This window comes from Prinia subflava, chromosome Z (assembly GCF_021018805.1).
Source record: "Prinia subflava isolate CZ2003 ecotype Zambia chromosome Z, Cam_Psub_1.2, whole genome shotgun sequence".
In the NCBI taxonomy this organism is placed as follows: Eukaryota; Metazoa; Chordata; class Aves; order Passeriformes; family Cisticolidae; genus Prinia; species Prinia subflava.
In genome coordinates this window covers 47,291,529-47,307,638 of record NC_086283.1, presented here as the reverse complement: position 1 = coordinate 47,307,638, position 16,110 = coordinate 47,291,529, and the positions used below count along the sequence as shown (strand labels likewise).

General features: G+C 34.7%; 1 protein-coding gene across 3 annotated transcripts in view; it reads right to left on the bottom strand.

Moving 5' to 3' along the window:
- VPS13A (vacuolar protein sorting 13 homolog A) overlaps nucleotides 1-16,110 on the bottom strand; it is a 111,677-nt gene that overhangs the window by 16,842 nt on the left and 78,725 nt on the right. For 2 of the 3 annotated variants that reach the window (XM_063421771.1, XM_063421772.1), the window contains exons 52-68: nucleotides 15,711-15,844; nucleotides 14,143-14,272; nucleotides 13,552-13,787; nucleotides 10,028-10,181; nucleotides 9,022-9,168; nucleotides 8,375-8,456; nucleotides 7,048-7,117; nucleotides 6,347-6,452; nucleotides 5,862-5,975; nucleotides 4,464-4,609; nucleotides 4,263-4,344; nucleotides 3,506-3,619; nucleotides 2,996-3,071; nucleotides 2,731-2,894; nucleotides 2,311-2,356; nucleotides 1,922-2,045; nucleotides 878-992 (exon numbers count right to left, since the gene is read on the bottom strand). In XM_063421771.1, the coding sequence (XP_063277841.1) occupies nucleotides 878-992; nucleotides 1,922-2,045; nucleotides 2,311-2,356; nucleotides 2,731-2,894; nucleotides 2,996-3,071; nucleotides 3,506-3,619; nucleotides 4,263-4,344; nucleotides 4,464-4,609; nucleotides 5,862-5,975; nucleotides 6,347-6,452; nucleotides 7,048-7,117; nucleotides 8,375-8,456; nucleotides 9,022-9,168; nucleotides 10,028-10,181; nucleotides 13,552-13,787; nucleotides 14,143-14,272; nucleotides 15,711-15,844 (2,040 nt within the window). Of the gene's footprint in view, nucleotides 1-877; nucleotides 993-1,921; nucleotides 2,046-2,310; nucleotides 2,357-2,730; nucleotides 2,895-2,995; nucleotides 3,072-3,505; nucleotides 3,620-4,262; nucleotides 4,345-4,463; nucleotides 4,610-5,861; nucleotides 5,976-6,346; nucleotides 6,453-7,047; nucleotides 7,118-8,374; nucleotides 8,457-9,021; nucleotides 9,169-10,027; nucleotides 10,182-13,551; nucleotides 13,788-14,142; nucleotides 14,273-15,710; nucleotides 15,845-16,110 lie in introns of those variants that run through there. The other variant, XM_063421773.1, reaches the window with a different exon arrangement.

Below are 16,110 nucleotides of genomic sequence, written 5' to 3'. Positions count from 1 at the left end.
AGAGTGGAACTCAACATGGAACAAACAGCTGTGGCAATAATCAAAATTAGTCAAAAAATGCTCTCCCAAAGGCTACTTCATTCTTATTTACTTCTGCAGAAAGGTTATTCTGCTATGACATTTTCACGGCCCACTGTGAATCTTTCCATGTGTATTTTTTAAATTCTGTTTAAATTTATGCAATCACTAATTACTACTCTATTTGTTACGGTTGTACATTTCTAGAAAGAAGTTATATTTCTAACAAAAGGAAAAAACAAACTCAGTAAGCTATGTGCGTCACAACTGAAATTAATTCCCTTTCTGAGGGGAATTTTTTGAGTCAAATTTGCTTAAATGGCAGATGAATCATTAAAAAGTAAGTGTTGTTCAACATATATATCGTGTGAACAGTATTCCACTTCAGAACTGTTTATGTTATTTCAATGGCTTCAGTATGACATAAATACAACTATTACTTAGTGTCTTTAAAATGCTGTTTTACATAAAATTGAGACTTAAAAGTCACTGTTTAAGCTATGTATTATAAAATTACTGAAAAAACTGTGTACATTTATCAACACTTTTCACAAAAAAAATTTAAAGGCATAAAATTTTTCATCTGCATATATAAACTTTTTTCTTTTTTCAGAATGCCCTGTGTATAAACTTTTATAGATATACTATTTATTTTATGGTGTCTTCCTCAAAAGTTGTATTGCAGCAGCCAAATCCCCAATGTGGTTACATGCCTAAGAAATTAAATTAAACTCCTTGACTACTGAGTTACTAGGTAAGAAGTGAATGGGAATTTAAGAAGTGGGAAATTCTGAAGTATTTATTTCTATGTAAGATGAGTTTAAAAGTTTGTCAAAAAATTATCTTTCATTTTCTTCACCTGTAACATTTGACTTCCAGTTCCATCTCTTAATCTGTAAGGTCTAATAACTCCATCTTCACCAAAGAAGCGAGGTGGGCGCAGGCTTATCACATCTTCTGATGAATCTGCAACCCTGACAAAGCAGAAAATTTAGGACACATGTCAATATCTCTACTCAACTATACTATTTAACTATGGAACTAAATTATTTTCTATACAAATTAAATTCAAGTACTCATTCAACAACTGTTGTCTATATATGCACTTTTGCATAGTAACAGACATTACATGAAACAGCAGTAGACTTAAATCTATTTCTGAGAACCACTATTACCAAATTAGACAGCATAGAGCAGCACATGCCTGCAAATACTTAATTAGTGTCTAACCACTGCATTTCAAAACTTCAAAAGTAAAAACAACTGTACCATATAGAACTTTCACTCCGATATTTTTCTTGCATTTCTCTGCTAAAGAACTTCAACAGGAAAACAAAAGAGACTGGCATTTTTATGATAGCAGAAGTGATCCAACTCACTAAGAACTGGGCCACTGAACAGTTTAATTTAAAAGTTACTAAGCGCCCCGTCAAAACACTGTCTGCTCCTTCACTGTACATAACAGTGTGAGATATTTTTCCGCAATGTATTTATTAAAGTGAGATTATCATGGTATTTAAATGTAGTCTTAACATAGTTCTAAGACTGGCATAATCTAGTGGTCTTGGAACTCATCTCATAAAGTAGTAACAATATATAAAGTAACATTGAACGCATCTGAGAAGTCCTTTTTTTCCTGCTTACTTGGGTGAAAGTTATCATCAATATCATCAATTGAAGGAAGTCTGATCACTGAGATATTTAAGCTAGTTTCTTCAGTAATACTAGAAATACCGGAGATATTTTGTCTGCATTTTTAAAATTATATCAAGTGTGCATTTTGTTAAAGAGCCACCTATTTATTACATAAATAACATAGAATTATATAAAGACACAAGGTACTACTAGTATTAGTACTGTCTCTTTCATGCCATATGATGTTTTATACTCTTATTTTACTTACTTTTTAATACCCTGAAATGTGCTGCTTGCCATATCTATGATTCCACCAGTAGGCCTAGCTACTGCTCCCACTAAGCCTTTTCCAACACCTTTGAAAAAACCAGCTGCTCCTTCTTCCTGAGCTCCTAAAAGCATTAAAAGCAGTAAATCATTATAAACCACAGAGTTTCTTTTAAAATCTTAACAAGTTTTGTTACCATTTAATTACAAATCTTATTTGATATACAATTATGTAGTCTCCACACAAAGATCATGTAAACCACATTTAAGCTGTAAGTCAGCAGGAATTTAAAATCTTGACAAATAGTTTCATAACTGATTTACAATACCTCATCAAATATTGAGAATTTACCATTGTGTGAACAGTTAATGCATCAAAACCAAACTTACCTCTTATTGGTTTTGTGACTATTCCTGTTATGCCACTGACAAAACCCTACCAAGATAAACAAAACAGATATTAAAAATATGCATCCATATAGTATTTTTAATTTTTAACGTTTTTCTTTCTACTCCATTGATGAATAGCCTCAAAGTACATGTGTTGGGAGTATTCTAGAATTCACTATAAGCTAACAGAATTAGAGGCATCTGCTTCACAGTTTCTACCTTCTTTTCTACCCTCTTGCATTTCTCTGTAGAACTATCACTCTATTGTAGCTATATACCTGCAAAACCATAATTAAAATTAAGAAACTAACAAAATACTAACTAAAAAAAAAAAACAAACCAACAACTCTCTGGCGAATACAACAATCGCCTGGTACTCTGGCTGGCACAAAATCAATTAATTTTTGTTTTCCTCCTTACAGAAACTAGTCCTTTTCCACCACGTGTGATACCCTCTCTCAGACCAGTGGGTTGTTTATTCATGGCTTCTCTCCTTTTTTGCTGGTAATCCTCATCCATAGTTATTGCAGCTACTCCTTTTGCCATAGCACCTGTGATTCTCGAGGCAGCTCCTGCTAATCCACCTATTGGAATATAAACCAAATTAAAATTCCACTGCAATTTACAAATACTCACCTCTATTGTTTCCTATTAGGCAAACTACCATCACAGTGCTGAAACTTACCAACAGCTCCCCCTACCAGTGCTTTAAATCCTAGTGCCATTCCTTCTATAAATTCCTCAGGACCCTGGATGGCTCCCTATGAGAAAAAAAGGATACATTCATGATGAGCTTTGAATAGTATGCATTATCTGTTTTTAAATCTTATATTTTTATTGGGATTTATATGTAACAAAGAGGACAACAGGATGACTAAGTGATAAAGTATGAAGGTACCCACAAAAACTACTGTGACAGAAAGACAGACAATTTTAGAATACTAATTAATTCCCTGAAATCTGTTTATTTTAAGGAGAAGAGAAAGATTTACTTTAAGTTATGAACTGTAAGAAACAGCCTTTTGGCAGTTAAGTGCACTTCTCCGTCATTTTTAATCTCACTTGAATTTTTGGGCATTTTCACTTGACATTTTCAATTCTAAATCTAAATTTAAAATCAAAAAAGGTATCAACATAGATTTGCAGTATACAATGTACACCTATCTACTTGTGGAACGGTAGCAGAGAATTTTACCTGGTATGGCTCATAGAAGAAAGCTTCTACTCCTTCAGACAAGCCTCTTATGAATCCAAATGGATTACCCAACACATCAAGGCCAAGAATAAGAACATACATCTGTTTAATAGCCTAAAATGAAAAGAGTTATTGTGAAAACATTTCCTAAATTATACTAAAACAAAGGCAGTGTTGTATCTCAGATTAAAACATGGAAAGAAAAATGAGTTAAATATGAAAACCTCAAAATTGTGCAGAAAAGTAGCAGTAGTTACACTAAAAGGATGAGAAAATCAGTGAGTAAACCATATTATGCCAGCCAAGAAACAACAGTACTTAAAAGCATTTTGGTAGCCCCTTATTGTTAATGATGGATGGATAGGAGATGACTAATTCTTTTATGCAGAAGTATTTTTGTTGGATTCCCTCCACTGGATGACAGAACTTAAAACAGTACACAAAGCCAAGAGGGAACCATGATTCATATAGTACTAATGTCCAAGAAAATGCATTACTATTTTAACATCAATCATGTTCTATCAGAGCTCCATCATGTTTGCTTCTCCTATCTATACCAGCAAGCTGGTTTTTTATCCATGCCACTTGGCAAGGCAATAAAATTCTATTAATGAAAAATTGGTTTGTATATATTTATTTAACCTTTGTACATAGATTCAAGGAAAGTAATTTTATTAAGTTTAATAGAATGAAAAGTGCACAGGCAGCACTTTCAAAATATAAATTTATAGGAATATTGACATTTTCTTATTCTCACCTGTTTTGAGTAATGCTTTACAACTTCTGATTGGAGCTGCTGTGTAGTACAGAAGTGATACCTGAGCTCAAAGAATGCCAACCTAAAAAAAGAGAAGAGAAAAAAAGTAAATCCTTACTATGCAGAGCAGAATAAAACTTAACATATGTAACAATGGTATAATCTTTGTGAGTGAATTTTACATTCATATTTTTAACCTACTTAAAGACAATATCCTGTACATCTGTAAGGGTGGCCCCTATACTCTTCAGCAGGAGATTCAAGGACTGAAATGGTATCAATTCATTCTTTCTTTCTTCTTTGTTACTGTCTTCGCCACCTGTACTGAGTGAAAAGCTCAAGTGCAACTGAAGGACAAAAATGAGATTGGGAAATAACATGGTTAGTTGTTAGATGTACGATATTTCTATCTTAATAATCTTTTAGATGATTCAAAAATTGAGTTACGACATTTCTAATCTCACTGAAACCAATCTGACTTTGTAACAGAATACACAAATACACAGTGTGGGCCAAAAAGCCCACTGACCTTTACAGCAGGAGTGAAGAATTTAAAATACCTTAAAAAAACAAGAACTTGAAACTGCTTACTTAGGTTTTTAGAGATTGTCTCTGGACTCTTCTAGCTATAATTTATATTATTAACTCATTTTTAAAACATTTAGTTTCTCTTAGTTATACCTAAAATCAAAGCATACAGAAAATGACAATACAGCATAGTGTCCAAGCAAGACTGTAACATAAAAGTTTGAAAACAAATAATTACTAACACAAGTTTTGCAGATGCCAAATAACTACTACAGGAAAAGTCCTATCTCTACACACCTGAAATAACCAAAGCATTTGTTTCAAAAACTCTGAACAGAACAACATTCAGGAAAATTGCTCAAATGGCTTTCATCACAAAAAAATGGTACAAATCTATCCAGCAGTTTTCAAAATCAAAAAAGTAAGTGATTCCTGTTTCTGATTCTCTCTAGACAATATCAAGCAACAGTCATTATGTTGCAGCAGAGCTTAACTATAGCTCATTTCGTGATACACAGCACACCTTGCAGAATCATTGTCCCTCAATCCATAATCATTTAAGACTAATCTTCTACTAAAACCTAAAGCCCACTTATTCCATCCTATTTCCTCCCTGCAATATTTCTTGTCAAACATAATTTCTAACATCTCATAATATACTGCAAAGAGATGAAACTCAAATCATTCTTTGATCTACTTCCCATGGATAGATGGGAGACTCTCTTACTGTTATTGACCCTATAAAGTCCTGTCACAGTTGTAATAATGTCAGCTACACACTAATCTCCTACCCTGGCTGTGTATGCTTTTCAGAAATTGTCATTCTCCAGCCCATAATACACTGTGTGCACACAAACCAGCGCATTTTGCAAGGAACTCTTAAATAATAAAATTAAAAAAACAATTACTCATAAAGAAAGTCACTAGAATGCAATAGGAAGTCAGTGGTAACCACCGGCACCTTTACTTTTTCAATCAGCTGTTTCAATCTTTATTTCCGTGCTTACTATGCTGCACAAGACAAAAAATTTTCAGAGAGCAAACTCAGTCTGAAATGTGAAAAAAGAATACCTTAATTGGAGAAATATGGAAGTATTCATACAAGCTGATTTGTGATGTATCCATTGATGACACACTCATCAGCTCTTCTTGAAGAGATTCAACATCTTTTTTGAAGAGCTCTAGCTGTAAACGCATTTGAAAAAGATATTTCTTCAAAATTTGGATAATATAAAACTACTAGTTTTTTGTCACAGATACAATACATTGACTAATACTACTTGCACTCTCCAATGTACAAAATCCTCTCATTGTCCCTGTACCGTAAGGTTTAAAGCCTTCTTTGCATAGCATTCAGAAGAAGAGCATAAAGGAAAGGAGTCTATCGTCTGCTTCAGGCAACAGTCATTAAAAACCTCATAGCTTCATATTATTCCCAGATACACAGAAATTAACCATTGATATGGACACAGAAAATAATTTTTAATTTTTTTAAATACAAGTTGAATAGTTATAAATTTAAAACCTATTTATCTTCAAACAACAAAGGTTTCTACCTCTTGGTCACTTGGCACATCAGTCTGTGCAAAGAATTCACCAACTGCATACAGGAAGCCAAGATCTAATTTGAGATCCATCTCTTGAATCAGAACTTTAAAATACCTATACATGAAACAAAAAATAATTATTAAGGTGTTCTACAAAAATGTGTAACACTTAAAGCTTAGTATAGGGTATTTAGATCCTATACCACAACTTCTGGTAGTGATTTTGGTGGGATTTTTGGTGTCAGGTTTTGTTTGGAGGTTTTGGGGGGTTATTTTGGGTGTGCATTTGTATTTTGTTGGTTTTTTATTATTAATTGTTTTGTCTTTTCATCATTGCTGGGATTCATCACTGCTAATGAAAAGGCGACTTCCCACTTAGGTGTAAGATAAACACATTTCCAAGTAACCAGAATGATTTTAAACACATACCAGCATTTGTATATAGCACCACTATACACAGATTTTTTTCTAAATAAAGATGACTAAAAATAAGCATTAAAAAGACATCTAAAAATCCTTGCTTTACTCTTCAGTTATGTGGATAATAAAGGACACTGAGCTTCCATCTCCCTTAAAATGCTCTGAGTTTCCAAGACTGAGTTTGTGTTAAAATTACCTTTCAATACGTTTGCCTCTATAATAATTTTAATTTTAAAGCTTGATTAAACATATCCAATAGCAATATAGATGGAACATGTCAAAATACTTACTTAATATGAGATATTTGTGAGTGTCCTGCAGTTCTCATGACAATACTGACATCAGTAAATGGTTTTGGTGCTATGAAGTTGTCAAATAAAAAGAGATCAGCACAGATTGTTATATGATATACATAACTTCATAAGTTTCTTTATGAAAATGTCATATGCATTCAGGGTTTTCTCAATCCTGTACAACAGGATTACATAATGGATATGACTGGCAAACAACTAAGACAGGGAAAAGAGCAGGAACAGGAAATAATAGGAAGACAAGAATGAAATGGAACATAAAAATGCTATTTAACTGAAAATACACCATTTTCATTTAAAGGCAAATTAAAATTGATATATTAGATTTACATAATTTTCTTATCCATGGAATAAGATTTTCCAATGGCTGATACAAAAACGTAAACTAAACAAACAAAAAAGAATTCTGCAGATTAATGCACTGTAGCTTAAACCAATCATATTTAGAATGAACAACTGACATCCTACTAGCTTCTAAACAAAATTGCAAGCAGTATTCTTTGTCTCAATCCAGAATCTCTTTTAATATTAATTAGGTTTTCCAAGTGATTTTGGTGTGAAAAAATTAATAGAAGACTCATCACATAGTAAAGTTCATCACATAGTATGGTGACATTGAGCTCTATCTCCAAGCAATAGAGAAAGCTACTGAAAAACCATACAAAATATAATTTACCATCTGGAGAGCTTATAAATCATGCCTCACTTAACTTTGAGCTTAGGCACACTTCTTTTCTTACTAGTTAAGATTAGTTCAGATAGGTTACTCAGTCATGCATTGCATGATACTAGAGCAGTAGGGAAATAGTGGAAGACTTAAGATGACAAGTGAATCCTCACTGCCCCAAAACTCCATGCATGTAGCACAGAAACAGTGCAATTGATTCACTGCCATCAAAATTAAGATTTGTCTTATGTACAGACAAGTCTTCTCATATATTAGTCAGCATTAAACTTTAGTGATGGTCTGAACTGAAAACCTCCTTTTAAGCTTATACAACTTTGATGTTGTATGTTCTCCAAAATCAATTAAGTAATGTGTCCAAAAGATGCTCTTAAAAGGTATAATAATGACAAATAAAAGACATTTTCTTTTTTTCTGTCAGTTGTTAACTGTTGAAATGGTTTTCTGTGTGTCTTCGTAGTAGAGGTAACTGCTTCCTTACTTCTACCACTATTATTCTGTAGTGAGAAAGTGCATGCAGACTTTACCTAATAAAAGTGATAAATCTGATACAATGGTTAACTTCAGTACAAGCAAGTAATCTTGTTTTAAAATGAAGGATTATGTTAAACTAGAACAAACCTGAATCCAAGGTGATGGACTTTGGAGGTTTAATAGGATAGAACACAAAGGGAAATATGGCTCCAGAAATCTGGTTTTGTATCTAGTAGGGGTAAGGACAGGACAAGGTGCAGCACATTAGCTTTTCAATAGTGAAATATTTTAAAATCAGGACAAACTCTAGAGATATGATCATTACCTGTGGCTTTCCACCAATCCAAAAGCAGAAAAAAGCCACTACTGTACTTAAAATGTATCTATTTTCAAAATCTATTAACCCAATTCTAATAAATTTTCTTCTAATAATTTTTCTTCTTTGAATTGGTAGTAATAAATGGTCCACAAAAGTTTTGTAAAGGATTTGTTTTTAAAATCTTGAGCATAGCAAGACAAAAAAAATTCACCTTTTTGGTTTTTATACAGAAATGCTCCAAGAAAAAGCAAGATGAACGTCAAATATTTTTTTCAGAACAGTCATAGCTGTCTTCCTTTTTTTCCAAGAAGCATTTAAGTAGAATTTTCAAAGATTGAGAAGCACTGATGTAAAAGCCAATGATTACAATTAAATTGAAAACATGAGAAATCTAAACAATTCTAGAAATTAACCGAAATTTCCATAGAAGTTGTTCTTACAGAATAAATAGCAACTACTTTTTGACATGACTCACTTGTATCCTGTAAATTTGAATTCTGAAAGACTTCTGATGTGCAGAGGAACTGTATTCCACTTTTAAAGCTGGCAGATAATTTCTTCTGATAGGAATCTCATTTGGCTGTTGAATCTTCATGTTCATTCCATTAGGAGTTAAACACACCTATTGTATTAGTAGAGAAAATTTAGTATGCTGAGTGTTTTAAAATCCTGCTTTATACAATATACTTAAATATTTACATTGTTCACCAATATTGTAAAGCTCAGCAGTAACAGCTCTGCAGCTTTTAAGTTAGATGCCATAATTTTCCTTTATTTAAAGAAAACAAATTTTGCCATAAATTTCAATAGAAATAAAACTACAAAATAATGCATTATTTGTGGGTTACTATCATTTAACACATAGCTATCTAGAGGAAAAGCTGAACAGTGTAATGTACTATGACTGAGATAAAAATTGGATCATTTATCTATCCAATGTTTACTTTCTTACAGCACACTTCTAAGGAGTGTCTACAATTTACCCATTGACAAGGACCTAGCATTTGGAGCATAATGTACTTCTACATTCCAGAATGATTTCTCAAATTTCTTTTTCAATTTGAATGACAGCTAAATCATTCCACAACAAGACATTTTAAACATACAGGATTTCAGGCTAAAACAAACAAACCAATCAACTCCAAACTAACGTATTTCCTGGTATAATATATGAACCACATGCAAAGCTTCCTTACTTTAGTTTTACGCATATTTAATGCTACAACCTCCGACAATGTTATATCTCAATTTCAAAGTCAGGCACTAAAACCAAAAAGTCTGTAGCAAGATAGCAAAAGGTTGTGGAATTTTTTCTGCTTTTTTTTTAATACAGAGATAAAGAAATGGAGTTTTCAAATAGAGTAGGTAAATCAATCATCTTAAAATTCACTGAAAGTTTTATCAAAGATAGCAAAATGGGTATATTATCTTTTTATTGTGCATACGTATAAGTAACAGAATTAGAGAACTATCAGTATTACCAAAACATTAGGTTCCAACTCAACAATCTTGTTTTCTGAAGGACTTAGCTCACTGTAATCTCTAAATTCTTGTTCTAATTTATCAATTTGCTTAACACTCATTGGTCTCCATCTTGACTTCTTCTTGGGTTTTGTCTCCCATACCACATCAGAACTTTGAAAACAAAACAAAGAACCAAAAGAGAAGGATTAGCTCTTTGAAAACCAGTTTTCAAAAACACACCTACTTCAGTGTGACTTTTCATAGGTTCTAACTAGGGAATGAGCAACCACAGCACAGCACTACTGTAACAAATAGAAGCGACCTAAATCATGCACTGCCTTTTCAGTACTGAGAAGAAGCCAGTCTTTCCAATATGATGAAAAAAAAAAAGTTAACAAGTCTGTGTAACTCCCCACTTTGATGAAGATAAGTATGTAGTGATACTCAAAAGAAAACTCTATTTCAGCAATACTGCCATGCATTGTTCTACAATCTCAATATATTTTTCTGCTTATACTCCTGCATTAATTTTGGCACTTTAAATTTATTACAAATTGAAAAGTTCAAGTGAAGATAAAATGCCTCCTACCCTGCATCTTATTTTTGACAGCTCAATTATTTACTCTTTCCATCTACAATCAACAGGTGGTGATTTTGTCTTACGTGTTTCCTCTACAGATTTCATGATGGGAGTTTTGGGTTTGTTTCTTGTTTGGTTTTTCAAAAATATTATTATTTCTTCTGTCTCTCAGTTTTATTAATGCAAACAATTAATCAAACTTAAAGGCCATTAGACTTTTTTCCACTACTTCTGTGAGATGCTCTGTGCCTGATTTCACCTTATAGTCAAACTTAAAGCACAAAATAGTCCACAAACCAACGCTATCAGGCAGGTAGAAAGTACTTCCTTCCACAAATTACTCTACAGCCTACAAATATGTAACTTTCCAGACACAGCCACCTAACTCCTTCTAGCTGTGTCTGTGTCTGTATTGAGACACATCAATGGCAAAAAAAAAAAGGTGAGCTAAAGTTCAAAACAACAAAAAAACAAATACAAGAGTACTATCTTGATTGCTGAGAGTTCCCCCCCGCCCGTTTTTTTTTTCTTTCCACCTTTTTGGGGGGTTTTTTGTTGCTCCTAAAAAAACCAGGAAAGCCAATTTCAATAGTACTGCCATCCATTTTCAAGAAGTTTCACATCTCATCAGGGTTTGACAAGAAAACAAAACGAACTATAAGTACTGCTAGACTAATGACTATGGATGACTGCTTTCAAAGAAAAACCAATCTAGTGAAATCTCAACACTACTGGGAATCTCAGCAATTAGCTGCCACTTTTAATGGAGTGTTTCATTGTCTAAACGTCAGATCACAGTTTCCCAGGTGAGGGCGAGGACTGGAATTTTCTTAGTAAATGATGGATGTGATTATATGAAGCCTATATTTATGGAAAATTCATGATTGTTTTGTTTTTCAGTACAGCACAAAGAATTAATCAAGAAAAAAACTCTCACTCCCTCCATCTCACAGCTGTGAATAAAAAGAAGAGTGTGGATTATGACAATTATATTCAAGTGTCCCTTGACGACTGCAAAGAGCCCCTGTTCAAATGTATAGCACACATTTCTTAAGCATTACATAATTTCTTTTCTGCTTCCCTCTGAAATGTCATAGTAGGAAATCCAAGCAATAGAGCCCTGGATAACCATAATTAATCAACCAAAACTAAAGGGACCTACAAGTTTTTGCATCAAAATTTCCAACACAGAATTCAGCTGTTTCTGTAGTGAAGATAACAAAACCCACCGACACAAACTATTCACAGACCTTACTCCTTAAAACTCTATTACCACTTTGTCGTGGTTAGGGGAGAGGTGAATTCCTCCAGGGGGATGTGGGCAGTCCAATCAGTAATCAGCTTTTCTGCTAGCACCTGGATTGGTCACCCAGGGGTTTAGACATGCCTCTGAGGACACAAAGAGTTAAAAGCAGGAGTCTGGGGGGGGTCGGCCTCTTTTAGGTTCCAGTTTCAGCAGTAGAAACATCTCCTCTCCCCTGCTCAGCTCTGGGCTGAGTGGGGGAGGGGAGCCACGTGGCCAGGCTCAAGACAACCACGCGGTGAAACTAAAGTAAGCTGGGGCCCGGGGGGGACAAGAAAATGGACAAGACTAGAACTGAGCTGCCTCGTCCAGGATGGAAGAGTAGAAAACTGTAGAAGTGCCTTCTGTGTGTGCTCACCCCCCTCCTCCCCCCCAAACTCCAAGAGAAGGTGCCCAGCCATGTGGGGGGTTGCCGAGCCTGGGAATGCCTCCGCCTGCAGCACTCTGCCGAGAAGAAACTGTTAACTTTTGCTTGGCAGAAAGAAACTTTTCTTAGACATTGATTCTCATGACTGGTGGTTTTCAGAGAGAGGGAAGCGGCCTGGGACCGAGATGATAAAGCATGATTAGAAGGAATTCGATAGAAGAATGAGAGGAGTAGCCTTAGAGCTAGACTTTTCTTGCATAATGTCAGCCATGGACTGAACTTGAGTCTCTTTTGAACATAAACTGCATTTTTGAGTGGATGCAGCTGCCCCTTGCTTTTGCTACAGTAACTGGCACGTTGAAGAGTGGAGCGAGCAGAGAAAAAGAGGGGGAGGGTGAGGTGGTGCCCTCTGCCCTCAGGGCAGACCTGCTCCTGGAACCCCGGCCCCTGGGTGAAAAGGGGGAGAGCTTGGCATGCAAGTATCCTTAAAAAGCCCTGTATGTAGTTTTGGCCTATGAGACAGCGGTGAGAGCGCTAGACATAGGAAAAAGAGAGTGTCACCTTAACAGACTTCTCTGAGCGGTGCTATGGGTGACATAGAAACACATAAGGGGTGGACCCGTGTTTTCTGAAGAGCAGTCTGTGGTGCGAGAGAAACTCCTCTCTCCCTTGCTGAATTGAAGATTAGTTTGTTTTTGAGTGGTAATGGTTTGATCTAAAACCCAGGGGTTAGTTTGTGAAAAGTGATGGGTAGGGAGGTAGAAACTGGGAGAAGAAAATGTTCTAAGAAGTTTTTATTTCTGTCTCTGTGTGTGTTTAAGAGTATTTCTGTCCCTGTTCTTATGTAATTAATAAAGTTTTAGTGGGTTTTTTTTTTTTGTTTTCAAGATTTAAGCCTGCTCTGCTCTGTTCCTGATCACATCCCACAGGAGTTGTTAGAGAAAAAACATATATTCATAGGTGCACTAACATCTGGCCAGTGTTAACCCATGACACACTTGTCAAATTACTTGGACAGGAAATATTTTCCATTTGGTATATTGAGAAGTCTGCCACACAGAATTACAAATACATGTTCCAAAACCACATACATCTAAATACAGTTAGCATATGCATTAGTACAAAAAGGAGTGAAAACATTTCTCTTGACAGCAGGAAAATATAGTGATTAGGTTTGAATATTATTAACTCAGACCTCTTTTTGCTCTTTCAGCACAAGCAAAAATGAAATTCACAGAGTGAAAATAGCTGAAGTCAAACATTTTAGACTGTTGCAGAGAAAGTAAGTTACCTTGTAATTCCAATGTAGGACACCTCTTGTTTTGTATAATTATTAACCAATGAAATTCCAACATCTTGCAAAGACAGAACAATTTCTTGTTCTGCTAGTTCTGCTTTTACACTTTCATATGTCAATTTAAATACATTCTCATCTTCAGTGATCAGGACAATACGCTGCAAACCCTCATAAAATGACATTAAATAGATGGCTTTTCTGGAATCCACACTAAGTATTTCCATTATGTCCTACAAACAAGAGAGGAAAAGTTTTTACACCTCTATTAATCATTCTACTTCACAAAAAATGCTGGAGTCTTAGCAACACAACAATGGAAGACTTTTTTTTAAGGTACAGGAAAAATAAGTAATTACAAAGCCTTATGACAGTTTCTCACCACGCACACACTGACACTTTTCAGCTTAAGATTGCTTCTTCGCACAAGTTCTGCCAAACAAAGTGTTATTACTGCTCTGTTTAGAACTCATATATGAGACTGCTGATCATACTCATTAAATACAAAGTTTCATACACTGATGAATGGGCATAAAATATAAACATAAAATTAGACATCATTAAAAGAAATTTTGATTTAAAAAATACCTCTTTTGGGGAAATTTCCTCAGTTCTATTTCCACATCTCCATTTTAATTTCCTAGATCCTGTTGGGTCTGCCCAAGTGTACAACACTGCCTTATTTGGCTGAAGGCAGTCTTCCAATTCACTGAGGGAGCTAGAACAATTTTTAAATTCAAATGTCAATGAGTATTTTGTGTCAATGACCTGTGCATTGTAGCATTTCAACAAGAACATTAATTATATTTTCAAGTAATGAAAACAGAACAAAAATAACATTATGCATGAAAAAATACACACAAAAACATTCTCAGAACACTAATAAGAATGAAGATTTGTACTTTAAAATATATACATATACTTTAAAAATAAAGTATATACAGCAGATTTTATATACTCATTTTCTTCCTCCCTTTGTGATCAACACTTTCAAACAAATGTGTTTTAAACTCCATTCCCCATCACATATAGTTAAAAATTTGCAGAATTGTTTTCTACAGCTCTCTGAAAGGAGGCTGCCTCAGGAGAGGAAGTGGAGAGATGCTGATCAAATCCAGTGAATTGAACCATTCCCTTGCATCCACACTGTGCCAGGGGATGTTTAGACTGGACATTATGAAGATTTTCTTTCTAAGCACTGGAATAGGCTTTCTTGAGAGGCAGAAGATGCCCCAAGCCCTTGATTTGGACAATACCCTTAATAACACGCTTTAACTTTTGATAAGACCTGAAATTGTCAAGCTGGAGTAAATGATAGGACCTTCCACTCAAAATACTTTACTCTGTTCTAATTAAACTGACAGTAGAGATACTCAAAATTCATCTAAAAAGATAAAAGTTACTAAACTTTACAGAGAAGAAAAAACCAAACAATCATTCTTCAGGCAAACAGGAAGCAAACAGGATTTGACTAGCAACTCTTCCATTTTCCAAGTAAAAATCTTCAAACAACACTGCTCTGACTGACTGAAGGGAAAAAAGACTATGCTGTATGGCTATTAAAAAGACATAGTTCAAGAATGCTGCAGGTATACACTTCTCAGCATTGCCCAGTATCTGCATACAATGCAAAGCATTACAAAGACATTACAGGTAGAGAACAGAGTAACTCTGCATGTGCAGAAGTAAATATTCACTCACTACAGAAAACTAGTATTTGTCAAAATTATCTTAGTTTTCGTCCTGGTTTGGCAAAATTTATGTAACTACCACGCATCCCCATATATCTCACACAACTGTAACCCATTCTTTCAGTTAAATCTCCTTCGGTACTTATTCTGCACAGTCAGAACCTGCACAGCTCCAGACAAGCACATCCTTGGCCCCCCACCAGGAAAGTAGATTTCACAAGGCCACAAAGTTCATATAAAAAGACACCACAAAACAGCTCACTTGCAGAACTACCTAGCACTATGTAACATTTTTAACAATTAATTGTCCTCAATCTACCAAGCAAGAGACTTTGGGTGCTCTGAAAAAGTTTGACAGCCATTTCTTTAAAACAGGCTTCTTTAGAGAATGCATGCTTACAATATACAAAATTACAGTTCACATGTCTCCATGCAAACACCCACACTAAACCTCTTCATACATACCTTTGTCCATACTCAATGATTTCCTCTTTGGTATGGTTAATCAACAGAAATGGAGCTGCACCATCATGGTAATTAGAAAAGGTAATCACTGTAGAATGTTCAGTCACATTAACATCCACTGCAATTCCTCCAAGCTGTCCGATGTAAAAATTATAAAGTAAATAACAATGAAGTAGATTTCCAGCAACGCAGATGTAATTTAAACACTTTGAAAAACTTTTCCTCTCATCATAAGACAAAACCATCATGTAGTAAAACTAGCCATTTTACCGTATCTTCAACACATTTCCTTCATCTAAATACTAGATGCAGGTATTACACTTAGTATATAAAACTATGCAAGAGTTCCATACTGTGAAAAGTTAGACTGGTGGTGGAGTAACCTTCCTTATTACAAGCA